The sequence below is a fragment of the Chionomys nivalis genome, chromosome 16 (genome assembly GCF_950005125.1).
Source record: "Chionomys nivalis chromosome 16, mChiNiv1.1, whole genome shotgun sequence".
Classification (NCBI taxonomy): domain Eukaryota; kingdom Metazoa; phylum Chordata; class Mammalia; order Rodentia; family Cricetidae; genus Chionomys; species Chionomys nivalis.
Genome location: NC_080101.1, coordinates 44234209 through 44256263, shown reverse-complemented (window position 1 = coordinate 44256263; position 22055 = coordinate 44234209). Strand labels below are relative to the sequence as shown.

Genomic DNA, 22055 nt, shown 5'->3' with positions numbered 1-22055 from the left:
TTCCTGTTGTGATGGCAATGGATTAAACCTCTCAAATTGTAAGCCAGCCCCAAGTAAATGCTTAAGAGTTGCTGTGGTCATGGTATCTCTTCACAATAATAAAAATACATGTGCTTGGCACATATGTGGAGGTTAGGGGACCACTGCGGGAGTTGGTCCTCTCCTTCTACCATGTGGATTCTGGGATCCAACTCAGCCCATTAGGCTTGTCAGAGAGCACCTTTCCCTGCTGATCCATCTCACTGGCATTGGGTTAGTAAACTTGAAAGTAATACTAAAGTGAGTCTGGAAGTCAAGATGTCTTTAGTGGGGAAATAGCCTTCTAATACTCTGGGAAATATGTAGCAAATTGGTTAAACTGAAGATATATGTAAGATATTTTAGTCCTGCCGGGTGGTGGTGGCGCACGCCTTTAATCCCAGCACTCGGGAGGCAGAGGCAGGCGGATCTCTGTGAGTTCGAGGCCAGCCTGGTCTACAAGAGCTAGTTCCAGGACAGGCTCCAAAGCTACAGAGAAACCCTGTCTCGAAAAACAAAAACAAAACCAACCAAACAAAAAAAACCAAAACAAAACAAATAAAAGATATTTTAGTCCAAGCTGGGCGGTGATAGTGCACGCCTTTAATTCCAGCCCTCACTGGGCAGAGGCAGGTGGATCTCTGTGAGTTCAAGGCCAGCCTGGTCTATAAGAGCTAGTTCCAGGTCAGGCTACAAAGCTACAGAGAAACCCTGTCTCAAAAAAAACCAGAAAAACAAAACAAAGCAAAAGACATTTCAGTCCAAACACTTTTCTAGGATCTGGTTATTATATCTTTCTCTTAGTATCATGTATATTATATGTTTCTTTGGAAAAAATTTGTAAGACAAAACCATAAATAGTGTCTTCTCATGATGGGTTTTATCCGGTAAATACGACACAAAATTTTAGGTCTCTGCTCAATTTATGTTTATTTTAATAAAAAATGTAAACTTGGACAACTGAAAGAGGAACTTTATCAAAAGTATTTTCGAGGCAAGAATATTTCAAAGGGAAATTATAAAAATGAAAAATCCAATCTTGTGTAACACTTGAGCATTTATTAAATCTCTTTAGTTTGGCAAGGACAAAGTTTAATAATTTCTTCTTCATAAGCCTCTAATTGTTGCAATTTGCTAAAATCTCCAAAAACAAACACTTGATATTTTGTTTGTTGAATAATCTCTTTAAAAAGTTTAAACTAATTTTCCCTGTAATAAAACTAAAACACAGTCATTTATAAATCACTTCACAACTCTTATATGAGACAGTTTCAATTGCAAGGTAGTTCTCTAAAGTCTGGTCACTGAAGAAGGAAGAATAAACATTTATTCTTCCATGCCGAATTATTTGTGTTTGCACTGTCTGCCTCATCATAAAAAACATAGTAGTATATTTACTTTATGCAAGTGTATAAAATTTGAAAATTAAAAGTTTATATTTTCATGGGTAAAGTACTGCAACTTTATTGTTATAAAGTTATATAGCACTAGCAAACCTCGATTCTAAATATACTTTCTGCTTTATAATTGTTTCTTAATTTGGTGAAGAATGCTGTTTTGTGTTTTTACCCATTTATTGTGCTCTACCAAAACTATGAATTTCTATTACTTTCACAATAATAATGTGTCTTTAAAATTTTAGTGCTGAGTTATCACAGCATTTAATATACCAGCACTTATCATAACAGTATTCCAGTTAACTGTGATTCCACGGACTGAATTGCCAGCCAAACAAACCCCCAAACTGGTGTGTCAACTGACATGTAAAACTGGTCTCATTATTTCAACTCTGAGAAATTTCTTCACTAGTGTATCAACACGGGCGTTTAAACTTCTGCACTTTCTCCTTGAAGCAAAGCCGATCAGCTGGAGTGGGCTGAAGCTTGCTAATAGGGTCTGTGACTTCTGGGCTTCTCTGTTCTGTCGTATTCAGGGAGGGGTTGACTTTCTCCAGCCTCTCTGTTTAAGCATGTGTATTTACAGTCAGTGACTGGCTTACTACTTCCTTGAAAGAAAAACTTCCAGCTATTCTTTACTCTTTAAGCTCTGAAGACAGTGTTATTATTAATTTTCTTACAGATACAGCCATGTGTTTAAAGGAGAATTCTATTGTCCATATATGCATCTCATGTCTTGATGAGACTTTGAGAGAGCTCGAGACTATGGTTCACTTATTCTTCCAAAGACTTCAGACACAATTATTAACACTTATTCAAAAGCTAAAAAAAAAATTTAAGATAAAGTTTATGTTAGATAAGATGCCAGGCCAACAGCAAACAGGGATTGTTCAGACAAACCAGGATATATGGTTATGTAGTTTATCCAGCTGGGGTACTATTCCAGAGTAATGGAAAACTTTCAAATCTCTGAAAAAAGATATTGTAAGTCATAAATAATATATAACAAGACAAGACTATAAAGAAATCAAGCACAGAATGAGTAGGAGGTAATGAAGAAGGTGAACATACCAGGAATTCTTTATGGATCAGTTCCTGCAGTGTGGCTTATGCATAGTGGCAGCCTACAGGACCACATGCTTCTGACCCATTCAAAAGTACACAAAGCGATGAAGGGATTATAAAGGAGGCTTAACAGAAGGGGTGGAGATGACTTAGTGAGAAAAGCTCCAGCTTCAGAAGAAGTTTGCAGAAAGGCGGTTGCGTTCCCCTGCTAAGAATGGAAGGAAAGGATGCGTTCTCAGATGTACTTGGTGAGAGAGAATTTGCAGAACTACAGTCTGTAGAAAGGCTGGAATGAGTTTCTGTGAAACAGAACTAGGGACACATGGCCAGGACTTCAAAGGTATTAAGGAGGGTCTGAATGCCGAAAACACTGGAAATCTGTAACCACAACAGCGAAACGCCCTCCTGGAGCTGTAGGATAAAGGGTGAGCATGGGTCGCAGGCAGCAGTCAGCCACAGCTAGCCAGGGAGCTGCAGGGCATTGAGGCTGAATTCTGGGTACTCTTTTTATTACATCCCAGAAGTGTGACATGCACTTTAGAAATAAATTAGCACAATTAGAGCTGGCATCCACTCTCCAGAAATTCAGAGCGTGGCTGTCTCTTCCATTCCCAGAAACTGATGCATTGCTAACATGCGTCTCATAGGGAGAGACCAGGACCAGGAAAGGCCCCTGTTTTCAATCCTTCAAATTCACTTCCGGTGCCAATTTTCAATCGCACAGCTAAGCACGTTCCTGGAAGAACTAATGTTGCTTGTAATTGAATATCTTTGTGGTTACCCTGACGAGATCCTCGGCCATCTGAATGAACTCCAGCCCTTTCCCACGGAAGCTTATCTCATTGTACGCGCTCACGTTTGTGCTCATGACCAGCTGTGACTTCTCTATTCATCTAAAGGACACTTTAGGTCATGAATGAAGCTCCTATCCATGATACTAAGTGAGTCATGTTTGTTCAGCCATTGCAAACTTCACTTACACAGAAGTGTAGAATATAAACTAGATGTGGTGCATTACTCTCCGTGTTCAGCACAGAATATGTACAAGATATTTGGTAATGAACACAGCAGCTTAGTGTGAGCAATAATTCATTGCATGTTATCTGATTTAGGGTTATAGGACAAGTTTTTCCTGGGCTTCTCAGAGGCCATGCAGGCATTGGTGCTTTTCATTCTTCAGGGAGAAACTTTCTGGTGCTGTTGATATATGTTTCTTCCTTTCTGAGCCAGAGTCCATTTTTCATTGTATCTGTATCTCTTTGGATTTTCAAACTCCCTCTGAAACAAAAGCTTAGAACATATGTAAAAAGAATTGGGCAACCAGGAGCAAGTTTTTCTTTTATTTTCAAGATATCATGTTAACTATATTTCTCATTTTATAAAGTATGACAATTTGTATTTTAATTTGCTTTTTATGTTTGATTTTTTCCCTAGAATTTTTATTGGGGGTCATAGAGAAGGGAGCCCCTTTCATCTGTGGAAGCAGTCATAGGTTCCTCAATCATGCTAGGCTTGGGCTTTGGGGTTCTTATCTGGGCGCATTGGGCAAATTGTCGTTATCGTGAACAGGCACTGAGTAGTTGAAGAATGTGGCCTGGTTAATCATGGCAGGATACTTGGTGCAGGGGCTGCATGAGGGTATGATTACAGTGATGCTCATACTACTAGTGAGGCTCACATGACTACATGATCAGCTTAGACGATTCTTGAGGAAGGTGAAGAGCTTCTTTGCCAGCTTGGTTTCCACATTCTCATCTCTGAGTTTTTTTTGTTTTTTTGGTTTTTCGAGACAGGGTTTCTCTGTGGTTTTGGAGTCTGTCCTGGAACTAGCTCTGTAGACCAGGCTGGTCTCGAACTCACAGAAATCCGCCTGTCTCTGCCTCCCAAGTGCTGGGATCAAAGGCGTGCGCCACTACCGCCCGGCTCATCTCTGAGTTTTAACAAAAGACAAGCTTGATTTTAACTAGCCATATTTAAGAATTTGAGAAGTTCTTTTTGCTTTCATCTTTGAAAATATATCTATAAATATGTATACTTACAATGCCCAGAAAAATCAATATAAAGGAACAGATTTTTTTGTAGTTCCATTAAGCGGATCTTAAAATTAAGCAGATTGTAAATATTTCACTGTATTTTATTCAAATTTCTTTTGATTTTAAGAACCACAAGTCACAAAATGGGTAAAACTCTCACATTATCCTCACGACTTCATTTTACATATCACACTGGCCCTGGCTTGAATTCCAGCTTTGCCACCTTTCAGCTTTGGGACTACGGGGCATCATTTAACCTCTGAATGGAGGTATGCTCATATACTGCTGGTTGATGGTAGTTGCATCTTAGTAAGTGCTGACATACTCTATAGGATGAGTTTAAAAACATTTGCTCATGATTGACAGCTGGGGCTCAGCAGGAAAGCTCATTTTGGCTCCATTCTATCTTAGCCAGGGGCTCTGTGTGGGGAGTCAGAGGACCAACTTCTGAGATGACCTATTCACCTGGCTGGGAAGTTGGTCCAGGCTGTTGTTTTGCTTGGCTGAGCTAAGGCTGGGAAATGCATTATTTCCAACAGCAGCCTCTCTTGGGCTGTCCCGAAGCATGGTAGTTGGAATCCAAGGGCTAACAACCGCAGATAAAGAGCCCAGCAGAATCTGTGCGATTTCCCGTGATATAGCCTGAAAACTTACACAGTCATGTCTATTAAACTCTAGTCATTCAGCCTGACGAGACTTAAGGGAAGGAAACAGAAATTCTAGTGCTTGAGGGGGTTGTCAGAAAAGGAATCCTATGCCTCTCATTTACACTCTAGCCTGAAACTGTGCTATGGCCTAGTGCTGAAATACGCCATTTCTAAGAAGCAGTCGAGTGCTTCGTTGTGTCCCAGTTTTAAGTGTATTTACCAATAATTAATCAGAATGAAAACATTTCATTTCAGATTGAGCCACACTGCTTGTTGCCTTGTCAGGGAATTAAGGGATGGGCAGTTCCTGTACCACTGTGTTTAGCTCAGAGAAGACAAAATTCAGGAAGTTGAGGACCAGTTACTAGGTTCATTATTATTATCCTTTCCTTTCTTTTTCCTTTTCCTCTTTTCTTTCTTTCTTTCTTTCTTTCTTTCTTTCTTTCTTTCTTTCTTTCTTTCTCTCTCTTTCTTTTCTTCCTTCCTGCCTCCTTTTCTTTCCTTTTTTCTTTCTTCCTTCCTCCCTTCCTTGTTTTTATTAATTAATTAGCTTATTTGTTTTCTGTTTTTTTTTTTTTTTTTTTTTTTTTTAACACAGGTTTTCTCTATGTAGCCCTGGCAGTCCTGGAACTCACTCTGTAGACCAGGTTTGCCTTGAACTCAGAGATCTGCCTGCTTCTGCCTCCCGAATATTAGGAATATTAGGAATAAAGGTGTGTGCCACAACCATCCTGCACTATTATTCTTTGTGTGTGTATGTGTGTGTATGTGTGTGCGTGTGTGATATCAAATATAGAACTTAGAACCTTTTGCAAGCTAGGAAGGTGTTTGTGACTATGCTCTACCCCAGTCCCAGATATTTATTCTAACTTTATCTTCTGGTTCATCATTATTCCTCACTTGCATTGCAATTTTCTTCTTCTATGAAGTGATTCACATGAAAGAAAAATGGGCAGGAGCTTGATGCCCATTCAGTTCATGCAAAGAGAATGTGCAGCACCCACCAGGAAGAGGGGCTTTTAGGAGAGAGACCAGTTAGTTATTCCAGAGCCAGGGGCAATGTAACTTTTCTAGTGTTAGCAGGGAACACAAAACTACACTGTCACTAATTTGCTGCTGTTTTCTGTCTGATGAATCTGAGCTTCTGAAAGGCACAACTTGCTGTGCTAACCTAAGGTTCTGGACTTGGCAATCACAGCATTCCAAGTGCCTGTGGGCACTATGCTCCTGTGACTGCCTTACACAAGAACTTGACAATGCCCTACAACATTGAGGATTTCACAGGCAGTGATGGGATGCTTTGCCATTTGCCTAAAACATTGTGACCCCCTACAAGGCTTGAGATAAAGAAATGACATAATGTCATCTTCATGGCTGTTCCCATCGCTCTTGATTTGACTCCGGGAGCTTCTGGTCTTTCACTTCCCAGCAAGCACACTAAACACAGGAGCGCACAGAGCTAATGAAGCGTGCCACAGCGCATCAACTCTAGCTGGAATAGTGTAGGACAGGGTGCCAAAAGCTGCCCGTGTCTTGAGCCCAGTGTACAACATTATGGCTTCCTGCCACGCCCATCTCATCCCTCCCCACCCCCGGTTCTGATGTGTGCTCTGGTATGGTTCAGCTGCCCTCCGTGGCAGTTTGGTGCAGAGAATCAGGTCGCATCCCCACTCTGGCTGGTATTCTTAGGTCTTCCTTACACTGGGAAATGAGATGAGAGAAAGTAAGAGAGAAATGGTCTTTATAGCAGGGGTGGGGGGTTCCCCTCAGGTAAATGCAGAGTCTTCTCAACAGGGCACACACACACACACACACACACACACACACACACACACACACACACACACTGCCTTTCTGTTGCTATCACAGAGTTCCTGAGACTGAATAACCAATGAAAACAAATTTGGTTGACAAACCTTGATGCTTCTGCTAAGAACTTTTGTATTGCCTCATAATCCCCATATAAGAGGAAAGGCCGTGAGAAAATGAGAAAGATAGGTGTTAGAAGCAGAACAGGTCTGATCTCTAGCCATCTTCTCTTTTGAAAAAGACATCCACTGCTCTTAAGACCCAGTCTCAAAGCCCTGTCTTGCAACATTACTACAGAGGTTACCAGTGTGCTTCTTTTGATAACACACTTTTCTTCCACTACTGATTTATCATATTTCAGAAATTTTCTTTAGCTTGGGGTTACATGAGAATCTGTAAAAATCACAGCAATGCTCTCTTGTTCCCTCGGGGAAGACCGTGTCCTGATAAAACCTGCGTTGAGCTTGTGGTTGGACTATTCACATTTGGAAAGGTGGAAAATCACTTGTCAGACATGTGATGCCTTCTATGAATGGCTTCATTCTGGAAATGTACACTTACTTCCCTTGTAAACTCTGCTCAGGAAACGACAGAACAAAACTCAGTTGATGAATTTGTAGCCTCTCTGCAGGCTGTTGCTGGGGGTGGGGGTGGGTGGTATGGAACTTGCCAGAGTGTCTATGACATGGCTCCATTCACCTTTCCTTTCCTTTTTGATTGGCACTGACGTTTGTCTCTGCTCTTTATCTTCCCCAGTAGTGTGAATTCTGAGGGGCTGGGTGCTGTGTTCTTCCTATTTTATGTGACTCCATGGGATGCTTTTCAGATGAATATGTCCGCTTTGTGTGAAACACAGTGACTTTTTCTTAATATTTCCAGTGTTATTCCTTTAGATGCAGGGACATGCTTATTGCAGCTATTCCTGGAGGATCCCCTAGACCTTGAATGATTTAGTATGTCGTCTTTGATTCTTGCATCTGGGATGCTGCTCAGGGTCCCTGTAAGCTGCTTTAATGATAGCATTTGCTATTCGCTGCCTTTGCTTGCGGCTTTGTTTTGCAAGAGCCCTCTCGTCCTTATAAAGACGCCAGTAACACAGCTGCTCACATCTTCCTTATCTCAGGGCAACACACACACTTTGAGTGTTTATTTTCCAGTATTTAGAAAAGAACAATTATCGATTTCTTTTCTTTCTTTCTTTTCCTGACAAAGCTTATGTAGACCAGACTAGCCTATGCAGATGAGGGTGACCTTTAGGAGGTGACCCCTGCCTCTGTCTCTCAACTGCTGAGACCATAAACAAACATTATTTATTCTATCTACTAATAAGTTTTTTTCCTCTTCTGCAACACTCATTTTTAATGGCAATTCTGTCCTTTCTGAACTTTCTCATCTTTGAGAGCTGCACTAGTTGCACATTGTTTCACGAGGGTAGAAATGTCTTTATCCAGCCAGATAATTTTCAATCAGCTGCTTAATAACTAGATGGGATGGTTGCTAATGGCGATGAGAACAGTGCCTTTACTTAAGTCTCTCTCTGAGTTTTCGCAATGTGTCAGTTACTGTCTGTTCATATTTACTGTTGACCAAAGACTGGCCAGTATTAAGGGCCTCATCAGGAGCAACATTTTATTCTAGACAAAGCACAGTTTTAAAAAACAAAACCCACTTCTCTGTTTTTGGCGCTTCTCTGCATTTTTATTGTCTCTGCTTTTGGCTTTTGTTCCCCTTGTGAGTTCAGTTTTCTGGAACAAAGTCTGTCTGGTATTCTTTGCTGACAGTTTCTTTCCATGTTAGAATTTCCTGAGAGTGTGTGATACTTAAATAAATAATGGACTAATAAATTCTAGAACCTCTTTGAGGTCAATGAAGCAGAAGAGAATGGCTGAAAGGAATAAAAATAATATTCCAAAAGGTACAAAGCTAAAGACAGTCCCGAAATTTGTTGAACAACTCTAAGTGAATTCTTGTCCCATCGTAAGGTATTTTCTTACAGTTAGCCCGGTTTACCCAGTCCATGTTGATCATTCTTGCTTATGACTAGCCAGTGTTTTACTTTCTTCCATAAATCAAGTGACAAATACTTGCTGCCTTTGAAGTCTCTCCATGATTCCTTTTTATTGTCTGCTTCGACAATGTTAGACGTTTCTCCTTTGAAACACTATTTTTTTTTCTCTTTTTATAACCAAATCATTACTTTTGGTTCTCCATTTCCCAGGACAATCTCCATCTAAAGTGCTATTTCTTTACTGAGATTTCTCTTATAAATCCTTTTCTCAGTGAATTACTTTTCCAAGAAAATTGAATCTGACCCGATCATTCTCAAGATGAAATCCCTTTACCACCTCACACCATCCGGTTGAACATCCCAGGTAGTATGGCCTAGTGGGTGCAGTCATGAGAGAACACTAATTCCCTCACTCTCTGACATGTCTGTGTATGAGTGTATGCGTGGGTGTTTGTATATTTGGTACATGAGTATGTGTGTACATATGTGTGTGCATGGATATCTTTGTGTGTACCTTTGTGTGTACACTCTCATGTATATATGCATGTATGTATGTATGTATGTATGTGTCTAAATGTGTTTGTGTGAATGCATGAGTTTGTAAGCTTGTATTGATTTTGTGAGAACTGACCGTTGGGATAAATAGCAACTAGCCCTTTGGAATACCCATTTCTTACTAGGAGAAGAGTAGTTTATGCACTGGGTACCTATATGTTTTGACATTCTCTGAGTGCCAAATATGAAAAGGTTTGGAAATTGCTGGTGCCAAAAGACTTCAATGTCCCTCACAGACTGACCTATCATTCATGTTATAAGCTAGACATGCAGAGCTAGCTGCTTATGGTATCCTAAGAGTCAGATTTTCCCCAATTTTTCTGAATGCGTGTTTTTTTTTTCTTTAGGATTTTAGCTTAAGAAATATTTTTCCAATTATTTAAAAATGTACTTTCTTTATTCTTTTCCTGATGATGTGGTATCCCATGCATATTGACAAGGCACATGCCCACACATCCGTGCTTGATTCAGTTACACCACAGCCTCTGTTCATTTCTTGGTCTACTTGATTCACTTGGTATAACATCATCTTCTCTTCACTGTTCTGTATGTGCACAGACCTGGCTTACCTATTAGGATGCAAGACCCCCTGGGAAATGGCTAGGTTCTTCCCTTCATCGCTGTATCTTGTGGCTTACCACACAGATGCCCCTAAATGTCTATTCCTTGAATGAACAGATCAATAAATCCACAAAAGATTAGCTATCTGAGCTGGTTTAGACATCCCAAACTAAATAATATGTTGGGTCAGAACAATAAATGCCTCCACATCTTGGCAGATTAATGACCCCCAAGACAAGAAAAGATATTATGAGTTAAATGCAGATTAATCAAACACTGAAATATCTATAACAGTTGGCATCCTACCTGGGAAATGGAGCAATGCAGAATGCCAGTGGTATGGTTAAATGAATCATACAGAATGCCAACCAAGTGTGGTCAAGTTAGGCTGGAAGATACTGAAGTGTTTTAAAGTGGTAGCAACTCTAGAATGAACCCCAAAAGGAATTTGAGTAGAGCAAATATGTTTGTCTCCATTTGTCTTGGTGCTTTGGCTGTTTTGTTTGTCGTAGTTGTTGCATTTGGAATGAGAATCTTTGTTTTAACAAATATGTATGCACATACATATAGACACACAGATACACATCATTTAAATCTAGTCATAGAAGGATAACATTCACTTGCTTTCTGCCTGAATGCTCCTGATCAGGAAAATATGTCAGTTTTCATGTGCTGGAAGTTGAATAGATAGTGTCTGATCACAGAGAGAGAAAGAGAGAGAGAGAGAGAGAGAGAGAGAGAGAGAGAGAGAGAGAGAGAGTAAAACAACTGTATGTGACAGCATTAGTGGTCTCCTATTAACTCTAAACTGGGATTTATACCAGCTGAGTATGCAAAATAATTGTGACTCTTAATATAACCTTACAGATTATGTAGATAAGAGAGACACTCCTTTAGAGCCAGTTCACGTTTTAAATTGGATTCTTTTATTTTCAATTTTAGGTTGGGTGGACTTGGAAAAATATTCTTGGGATATATTTTAAACTTGAAATTTAATTTTTGTATAAGTTTATTTTATTAGATTTATTTGCTAGGGCAGCTTGAAAAGCAACAAATACACAGTTTTAATAGAAAGAATCTTTTGAAAATCCCCAAACAATGATAACTATGATGACGTCAGTACAGGTTAAATGCTAAGAAACTTTTCAGTTGCAAATGAAACAGATTATGTGAATGAATCCAGACTCCAGACTTAAATAGATCAAACAAAATTGAAGTCAGATGGAAAGTCGGATCATTTCTCCATAGTCCTCCTGTTTAACTCCGGTTTTGAAATGAGGCTATAACCTACTCTTTTTGAGCCATCAGCCTGGGTCACCTTTTCAACCCTACGGGGCAGTTTGTGGGGAGTATCCCTGAATCCACACTTGGTTTGGTTGGAATTTTCTTTCCGGAAGTGATTTCCTTTGTGTTTCCAGTTTCTTCTCTCAGAAAAATTGCTTTTCCAGCTTCCCCTTGCGGTTTCCTTTGATCCTTTAAGCCTTAGTTTAAAGCTGTGGCCCTAGAGGGCTCTCTGAGTCACACAGGAGAACTCTTGCAGGTTTTTGCTCAAGGATTTCCCCATCGCAATCACCCCTGGATACTCTCAGCACCTTGGGCCTCAGAGGCATTTAACATCTTTGTCTCAAATTCCATGGTCAACTTGGGCACTAGGGCCCATTTTAAATATGCTGAACAAAGCATCCATGCCTGTTCATGTCCCTCAGTCAAAGGAAAAGACTTTGGAAAGAATTACTTAGGGGGAAGGTTTGGAATCCACTTTGTAGACGTCAATCACTCAGCTGTGCGAGGCTAAAGCACACAGTGTAGCTGTATGCCTTGGAGAAGAACAAATTGGTTTAGTGGCTAGCTAGGCAGCCTCCTCTACAGCTTGTATAGCTATTAGGAAATTTCCCACAATGGTGTTGAATGAATCAGTACAAGTTTGCAGCTGACTGAACTGTGGATGGGACCATATCCTTGAAATAGACCATTAACTCTAATGTAGACTTTCTGTTCTTACGAGCAGCAAACGAACAAAGAGGGAGAGGAGGGAAAGGCGTGCACATGTGTGTGTGTCTAGATTTCTAAGTGGGAAATATGGACAAAGTAGAGAAGCTAGTCAGCTGTGCTCTATGAGATAATTCACCTGTCTTGTGCCATTCACGTGACTTCTGTTTCTGTCTAAGTCTTACGAACATGTCCTATTACCTCATTTCAGTTCCAGGTTCAAATATTGCTCCCAGAAGTAGCACTACATATTATTGCTTGTGGTCAGTAAAACACTTACTAGAAAGATAAAAGCTTAACGTTCCATGTATGCCTTTTATTGCTAGTTACTTATATGGCACTTTTTCAAAAGAATTAAATTAGGTCTTTATAAAATCTTAAACATTTAGCCTGAGACATTAGATTTTTTAAAAAACTATTACATGCCATTTTTTTATTTAAAAGGTCCAAATATCTCTTTTATTATTTGGTCTTAAAACATTCTGTTTTATTGCCTGGTTTTAACATGCATCAATACAGCATCATGAGCATAAACCTATGTCTGAAGGGAGAAAAAGCTAGTGAACATTCTAAAAACAATGATAAGTTATCATTTCAAAAGCAGCCAAAGCTAGGGCTTCAAATTCTGTAGGTAGTAATCCCAGGAAAAATTTTGCTACATTTATGAAGATTTAGAAATGACCATTTAAATTGTAAAATAAGTACTGTTGAGAAAGAAAGGATTACTTTGAGAAAACTCAGAAAAAAAGTATACACTGTTGAAAAAGAAAAGATTATACTCTGAGAAAACTCAGAAAAAAGGATTACCTAGTAAACTAGAACAAAATTTCCATCAGCTAACAGTGACCATTAATTCTAAGGAACGTGGATGAAAGCTAAGAGACTCTGACAACCAGAAGGTCTCCCTGGCCTTTGGGATAATGTTTTCACGACAGAAATCCTGATGGCAGCTGACTGGCTGTGAAAAAGGTGGAAAAATTGGGGCTGTCAGTCTGGGAGACACAAGGAAGAGACATGAGAGACAAAGGGCGAATGCAAATAGGGGGAGGCAACAGGCACTCCTTTCTTCTTCTTTTTTCTTTAAAAATGTGTGGCTTCTTAACTGATGAAGGAGGAAAAGAGGATACAGTGACTGGGAGAGGGGAGAAAAGAAAGAATAGTTAAAAAAAAGCAACAGGCCTTCATGTTTGGAGGCTTAAAGATAAAAGCCACAAAAACATCCCCTTCCCCCACAGGATGGAGAGAATCTTTCTTGTCTACATCAGAGAGGTCAGAGTTATGGATAGACAGATGGTTCTGAATGCAGAGAGCTCAGGGTGTTGGAGGGTGGGAGCCAGCCCATTGGTTTAAATTCTCTTTGCGACAATACTTCCATGATAGTCTTTGCGTAGGTATCATAGATGCACATGTGTGATAGCTGGTGTGTACACCTGTGTAGAGGCCAGAGAAGGATGTTACATGTGTCCTGCTCCATCACTCTCCATCTTATTCCCTTGAGGTAGGGATTGTCAATGAATGTGGAGCTAGACTGGAGCCAGCAAGGTCCAGTGGTCCTACTGTCTACATGCACTGCCCCGCCCCTGTGCCTCAACCACTGAGAGGTGGAGTTACAGGGTAACCACTCTTATCTTTACCCAGCTTTTCACATGGGTAGTGGGATCTAAACTTAGACTTTTATGCTTGCTGAGAACTAATTTCTCCCCGGGGAGCCATCTTTCTAGCCCGCTGTGAGAGTCTTCATGATAACTGCACTTGAAAGAACAGAAGGGACCATGAATCACATCATCACTTTGAATTCATCAATTTGTCTAATCATCCCTAGTCAGGGATCAGGGACTCTAATATCTCTGAAATGTAGGGTTCTCTAAGGTACCAATAACTCACAGTGTTGATTTGTGTGAGACCTGGGGACGATGCTGACTAGAAACAGATGACAGAATGGCGTGACAGGTGGCTGGCTCTCGTGGGACACTGTGAAGCTTCATCAAGGCAGCTGCTGTTGTCAGCATCACTAAGGATCTCAGGACCAACACAGAGAAAGGAGGGCTTCAGTATGCCCACAGTGCAGCTGGCAAAGCTAGACTGGCGGTTACTCATCAAAGTTGAGATGGGGTTGGGATTAAGTTTTTTGAAGTCAGATTTAAAAGAGAAATACAGAAATTCTGGCAGAATGTGTCACTTGATTCAGCTAAATTTTACCACTAATAACCTTACAGTGAATTTCTGCTTGTCCTGAATTCCAGGTGCCACAGGGTACAGACAACTTGTCGTTTGTACCCCATTCTCTTATGATGACATCTGAGCTGCAAAGTCCCTCATCCTCCATCCTAAACCATCTGGACAGCAGAGTCTTCCTTCTTCCCCATTAGTTAACAAGGCTCTGCACAGCTTGACACTGCCGGTGAGCAGGAGCTTCAGGGATGCAGCTTTAAGGAACTGCCACTCAAGCTTGGGGAGGTTTTTCAGTGCTGCAGCTGCCTTTGAGTTTCCCATGCTCCTGTAGTAACTGCTTACTCATTTCCCTGTAATGACCTCCGATATCCAACAGAGGCGCTGTTTCACCAAGCTATCCGTGGGTGGACTCACATCCTTAGTCGGCCATCACTACTATATGTGTAGCGAACAGACATTTGCTCACAGTTAGCCAGAGAAAATCACACAACTGTATGTTTTAAAGAACGCCCACTGTGCTAGGAAATGAGGTTGCCATGGTAAATACCATGAACATAGAAAATTAAAGTTGTGTTAAACGTTTCCAAGGAAAACATATAACATGCCAAGAAAGCATTGGGTTTTTTACAGGTCCTGGCTCAGGTTGAACTAAGGAGGAGAGCACAATGTGACCTGCTTGGACACAGTTCCAGCTTGGGTTGAGTTAAGGAAATCTGCACTGAATTGGGCAGCAACTGGGGCTTGGCTTCACTGAGATTTTAGCCTTTACTTTGAAAATTGTTTGAAGAAAAGGTTTCCCTATCTTGACCCCATGGAAAGTCTTGCTTGGCCTGTGTGTTTCAGTGCTTGGGTGCCTATATAGAGAAAAAAAAATAGTTTTATGACATATCCAGTAACTGTTGTCCTCTCTCTGCCTTTGATCTGTAGCTCAGGTCCTTCTTAGGCTGCCCGGCTTTCCCATAGGTCAATTGACTGAGTTCACCACCTGCAGATCCCTGATATTTAGCGGTTGCCCAAATCAATGTGCCAGGTGCAATTTGGAAACCAAGATGCGGAGCAAGACTAGAATAGAATCCTCAGAAAGGCCTGCTAGTACTCACATACACTAGTGGATTCTTTTCGGCATAGTTTGCCTTATGTTCACACTTCCTTGAAGTAAAACCTTCCCTGCTGGTAGGTTCGACAAGACAATAACAAGCTGGCAGGTCACTTTGGCCGGGACTCACAAAGACTTCAACAGGGTGATTATTTTGGTGGGGGCAGCTGGGAAATCAATGCACAGTCTCTGTCTACAAAATCCATGCCCAGTGTCTGGGGCATAGATCAAAAGAAGACCTAAAAAATGTTAAGGGAAAAAGAGGGCTTCTAGAGCCACAAAATGGGAGCCAAGTGCATTGGTAGCACTGGGTAGCTACATCTTTTTTTCTCAAATAGGCTCTGCTTGCAGGCCTCAAGCAGAGGCGTGGCTCCTTTAAGAAATGGCTTGCTCCTTTGTACTGGAAGCATGAATGGCGCTCACTCTTTCAGTAGGTCCTTCTACAGAGCACTTAGGGTTTGCGAACAGATTGCTACAAGTTGCTTGCTGGTGACACAGACTGGCTATGTCCCTGGAGCTGGGCTGGTGAGCATGGCTCACAGAGGCAGTGGACATACCTCTGCCATGTTGGATGGACAGAGCCAGCAGGCAAAGCCTCAGCAGTAATCCTAGCTATGCCTGCTTAGTATTAAAAAAAAAAAAAAAGCATTCCTTGTGAGAAAATGTCCATAGATACACAATAAAGACAGATTTAGACAAAAATAAACCTCTGAATGTGTCACAGAGTGCTTAAAAAATGTATGTAGGCCTAAGGGGGAAAAAGAAAATGGGTATAGGCAGTTATAGAAAAACATAGTTTTAAAAAATAAAACAAAGTTTTTAAAGAGACAGTATAGTCATAGATTAAAGACATAAAGAGAATAAAAAAAATTAAGCCACGTGAAAATGGAATATACACAAGGAGTCTGTATTATGTATATTGTGTTTTCTTTGGATTTTTTGACTATTAATGACTTAACTACTTAAAAACATTTGATTGTGGTGGCTGTTAAGCTAACCCAATATAAAGGTAGGTATCTTGATTTCAAACTTTGAGTCTAAGGATATGTTACTTTGTAAAAGAGGTTCTGCTTTTGTTATCACAGAGGATGGGAACCTGTGGATTCCTTTCAGACTAATGAGGTTTGATGGACCAAGATCCCCTGAAAGGTCTATGTGAACCCTAAAAATATTTTGCCCAACAAAAAGCAGGAAGCAGTTTGGAGAAAATAGTGCCAAATTCCCAAAATGATTTTTTTTATAAATGTTTGTTTTCATTTAAAGAGGGTTGATTATAAGTGGTTAATGGTCACAGTAAATCTCTTTCTAAAGGAAAGGGGAGGATATAATGCAGAAATGAAAACCTTACATTGGTATGGACTTTGGTTTAATTATACAAATTTAAGATCAATTTTGTTATAGGTATATTTTTACTCGTGTTTAAAGTATTATGCTTAAAATTATAGATTAATAGATAGTCATTTATAATAGTCAAACTTGTAGTCAAGTTAGTTAGGTTTTCTAGATATACAGAGACATGTTAGATAGATAATATTCAACATTTCAAAACCCTACAGAATATGGCATTTAAAAGGTTTGAAGAATTTGCGCTTTTCTTGACAGTGTGACATGTCTGCTTCTGGCAGCACTGATCTACCTCAAGACAATGATGGGCATTGAAGAGACTCCTGATAGAGTTTGCTAGCCATTTGGGCAAGAAATTCTTCTTGCCTGGATTGCTTAGTCTTATACTGTATGAACTGGATATGCAGGATCCACAGAAAAGTGACTGCTAAACTTTCCAAAAAAGGGGATGGTCCTTCAGGGTTCCTGCTTCACAGAGAAAACTGCCAAACATTCTGCATGATACAGAAAAAAAGTGACTGACAAACTGCCAATATAGGCAAAATAGTCTTTCAAATTTTCTCCTTCATGGAAAAGCCTGTCAGATACTATGAGCCTGTAGGCTGAAGATGGATGTGTCAACATTACAGAAGAATTTCAGGTGACTATTTAGGCAGTAAGATGGCTCTGTCAATTCTAGAGTTTTGGAAGTTACTTACAATGCATTTCCTGTTTACTTAGGTAATATTAAATTCTTCTGGCATCTTTGATGGAGTTGAAGTATAATTATAGTTTTCCTTAGTTATGATAAAAGATAAATTATATATGAAACTTTAGATTCACAAAGAAAATAGATGATAGAATATTTTCTTTAATTACGCCAGATACAAATAGACTAAATATTATAACTGCAATTTTTGCTTGATAACTGTTTTGTTATATCTAATTTTACTATGTTAAAGTTAAAAACTTCCCTTTTATTTAGACAGAAAAGGGGAGATGATGTGTGATTCCCCTCTGTATGCTGTGAATATGTTTTATTACCACTGGTTAATAAAGAAGCTGCTTTGGCCTATGGCAGGGCAGAATAGAGCTATGTGGGGAAAGCTAAACTGAGTTCAGGGGAAAAGAAGGTAGAGTAAGGGAGACACCATGTAACTCTCAAAGGAGAAAGATTCCAGAACCTTACCAGTAGGCCACAGCCTCTTAGTGATACATAGATTAATTGAAATGGGTTAATTTAAGATATAAGAGTAGCTAGGAATATGCCTAAAGCCATTGGCCAAACAGTGTTATAATTAATACAGGTTTTTTTTTTTTTTGTAATTATTTGGGTCTGGGTGGCTAGGAAATGAAAAAAAAAACAGTCTCTGCTTGCAATTGTTTCCTTATTTAGTATTTACATTTTTGAAAAACAGTTCAGAGAACACGTGCTTCTCTTTGGGTTGGTAATGTCATATCCAACAAACATTACTCTATTGCACTCAAAATTCTACAAAGTGTTGGCAGCAGTTGTGATATTCTATGAGATCATGGGAATTGGCAGTAAATTAGATTTTTACTCACTTCTGTTTCTGAGGACTCTGGGACAATTTAATTACACCTGTTTCTTAGGTTCTTCTTTCAGTAAAAATGTAAAATTTCTGTCTTGAAAACTTCCAGACTAAAAGGTTTGCAATTTCTTTTTCACTGTCATCCTGTCTTACATTTGATTATCATGTTATGTTGGGCATAAAGACTTTGTTTTGAACACCCCAGGCTATTTCTGACTCTAAGTATTATTGGAATGGATGGCAACATAAAAATAACATCTGGATGTCACTGAGTAACTTTATGCATGGCTCCAATAGCAATCACTAGAATTGAACCATTAATAGACTGGGTTCGGAACAGCTGCTTCAATCTGAGTATGAAGGCATTTTGCTAGCTGATTCAGGGATTTCCATAGAGAACCTTCACTTAATTAAAGATATCAAAGTCAATAGGCCTACACTATCTGTCAGTAGCAATATAGTCCCTGTCTTTTGATAGCATGGCTCTAGAGCAGTGGTTCTCAACCTTCCCAATGCTATGACCCCCAGCCATAAAATTATTTTTTATTGCAACTTCACAACTGTAATTTTACTAATTTTAAGAATTATTATGTATAGATCTGATATGCAACCCATATGAAAAGGTATTTTACCTCCAAAGGATTGTGACCAACAGGTTGAGAAATACTGTTCTAAGGACAGTTTTAGAGAGGTTTGAAAGGCTCTATCCAGCCTACGTGAAACTTTTTTGAATGTCACTGTGCTTTCTTTAGTTTCTCTTAAAAATCACAAGCTTTGAGGAGATGATTTTCTATGTTCATTGTATTAGACAAAAGACTAATGACTAGAGTATCTTTTCTCCTGCAAAGAGTCAGGACAGACTATTGGTATCTTGTGAGAGTCTCCAGAGAATTCAGTGAAGAGAAAGAAAAACAGCCCCATTTTGTGGATAATGTGTGGGTGAGTAGTCCAAAGTACTTCATCAGAAATTCACGACAGATCAACAAATGGTGCTGGCATAACTGGATACCAACATGTAGAAGAATGAAAATAGATTCATATCTATTGCCGTGCACAAAACTCAAGTCTTCAATAGATCAAAGACCTCAACATAAAACAACCATACTGAACCTCATAGAAAAGAAAGTGTGAAGTACACTTGAATGCATTGGCACAGAAGAACACTTCCTAAATATAACTCCAGTAGAACAGACACTGAGAGAAACAATTAATAAATAGGACCTCCTAAAACTGAGAAACTTCTGTAATAAAGGAAAAGTCAACAAGACAACACAGTAGCCTACAGAATGGGAAAAGATCTTCACCAAACCCACATCAGACAGAGGACTGATCTCCAAAATATACAAAGAAATCAAGAAATTGGTCATTAAAAGAAAAAAAAATCCAATAAAAAGTGGATACAGACCTAAACAGGAATTCTCAACAGATGAATCTAAAATGGCTGAAAAACACTTAAGGAAATGCTCAACATCCTTAGCTATCAGAAAAATGCAAATGAAAACGACACTGATATTCCACCTTACACCTATAATAATGGCCAAGATCATAAACACTGATGACAACTTATGCTGTAGAAGATGTGGGGTAAAGGGAACACTCCTTCATTGCTGGTAGGAGTGCAAACTTGTACAGTCCCTTTGGAAATCAGTATGGTGATTTCTCAGAAAATTAGAAAATAATCTACCTCAAGACTAAACAACCACTTTTAGGCATATATAGAAAAGATGCTCAAACCAAAAGCCAATTATTCTTGTGGGCTGCTTCTTGTCAAGTATTTGGTCACAGGAGTGGAGAAAGTAACTAATATAGGATGTAATTGAAACTTTCAAAAGTAGGGCTTAGTGCAGTCATGTTATCAGATGGGGCTATGGGACACCCCACCCCCAAACCCCTTCCTTTCTCTTTTACATCTCAAGCAAGAGTTGAGTTGAGAGGTTTTGCTCAGTAATGTGCTCCTACCATCCTGTACAGGGCCAAAGCAGCAAAGCCAACAATCATGGATGAAACAACAAAAACTGTAAGCCAAAGTAGAAAAAGACGAGATGTCCTGAGTAAATTTGGAGTGTGGGGACCATGGGAGAGGCCAGAAGGGGAGGGGGAATAAAAGAGGGGAATGGAGAAAAATATATAGCTCGATATAAACAATAAAAATCTGTAAACTCCCCCACAAAAGAAATTCATTATGGCAATTGAAGTATTTATTTAACCCGAATCTTAGCTTCTTTGAAGGCTCAGTGCAGATGATATGCATGTTCAACCAATTGTTCCTGGCTATGTGGACTTCTGTGTGGGGGGGGGGCGTGCATGGGCCTGAATTGCTGTGCTGGTCTTCTGTACCTAGCTTTGTCAATGTGCAGAACCAACGAACTCCTGAAGCCATCATCCCCTAAGTTCCCCTTCAAGTGAGACAGGTTGCTAGGAATTCTTTTCCATTTAACATTAAAAGCAAAATATCCCCCAGGTGGGCCCAAAACATGCTGCTAGTGTTTGCCTGCTTTCACCACCTGACACCCTGACACCTTTAACCTCAAAGTCTAGTGGTTTTTTGTTTTTTGTTTTTGTTGAATTAGTGGAAAGGAGATCACATTGTCATGGATTTTGGTTCAGGCTTTACTCCTGCATCTGTTGGTGGGACCATTCACCTTGGAATTGATTCTTGAGAGGCCATTGTAAAAGTGAGCTGTACATCCCCATTTTGTTAAATGCTCTATTTTAAGCAATTTGGATAACAGTAGACATAGGTAGATGTGATTTTCTAAAGTAATCCAACTTTGAAAACTGGTTAACATTTGCTATTGTCTTTCATGAGCACACCAGAGAGCTGTGTGGAAAGCGTTCTCTACATTTGCAGGTGCTCAATAAATGGCTTTTATTGACCTGTGCCTCTAAAACAGAACCTTGAGTCATGATACCCCTTGTATTTGATGCTAAACCATGGCTTAGTTTCTGAGCATTCTGCGAGTCACTTTTAGTGTCTCTTCATTTTTTTTTTATAATTTTACATGAAAGACTGTAATTTTGTTGTTTCACAAATTTATATGAATCACATACATGTGAATCTCACAATGCATTATATTACTATCGTTGTTGGTCAAATTTCAAAACTTGACCAGTAGCACACTCCCAAGTGGTGATGACTAGAAAAGCATTGCTTGGCTCTATGGGGGGGGGGGCACTCTGACTGTACCACCAGGCTCCTGAGCAGCTCGGAGTGTGTGTGGGGGGTGTCCCTGTTTACTGCTCCTAGCTTGTGTGAGGCTGACTCTGTTGCCTCTGTTTTAACATCACTCTGCGGAGTGCAATCATTTTAGATTTGAAATATGGAAGATTTCCTAGCTTTGGGATGGCTTTTAAGGATCAGCATCTTACCCAGAGGGAACCCCAGGGAGGGATTACAGTACTTACAGGTGTCTTCCTCTTCCATGGAAAGGCTGATCACATAACAGGCATACACAAAACCAACCAGCTGAAAGAAAAGTGAGTGCTTTTAGTCTATACCAATATATCAATAACTTCTATGAATGTGTAATAGGATAAAAATTATACATCTAAACAATAGCTGCCATTTAACCTTTTCTCATTGTTCAGTAACCTAAATAGCTTTCTAAAAAGTAGAAATAAATAAGAAGTAAAAACAATTTCTGGGTACCTCACTTAGACTCTGATTTAGGACATAGGCACCATCATAAATTATTTCATATATATATTATATTTTACTTTTTTCATATTTATAGAGCCGTTTGTACTGTGTTCATTATTCCTATAACCGTTTTAATGTTTAACAGGCAGAAAAGGACTTGAAACTCATGTTGCACTTAAACAGCAATCA

General features: G+C 39.6%; 1 protein-coding gene across 1 annotated transcript in view; it reads right to left on the bottom strand.

Moving 5' to 3' along the window:
* Positions 1–22055, bottom strand: part of Nkain3 (sodium/potassium transporting ATPase interacting 3) — a 567950-nt gene that overhangs the window by 16645 nt on the left and 529250 nt on the right. The window contains exon 5 of the mRNA XM_057790889.1: positions 21632–21692. Coding sequence (XP_057646872.1) covers positions 21632–21692 — 61 coding nt within the window. The remainder of the gene's footprint in view (positions 1–21631; positions 21693–22055) is intronic.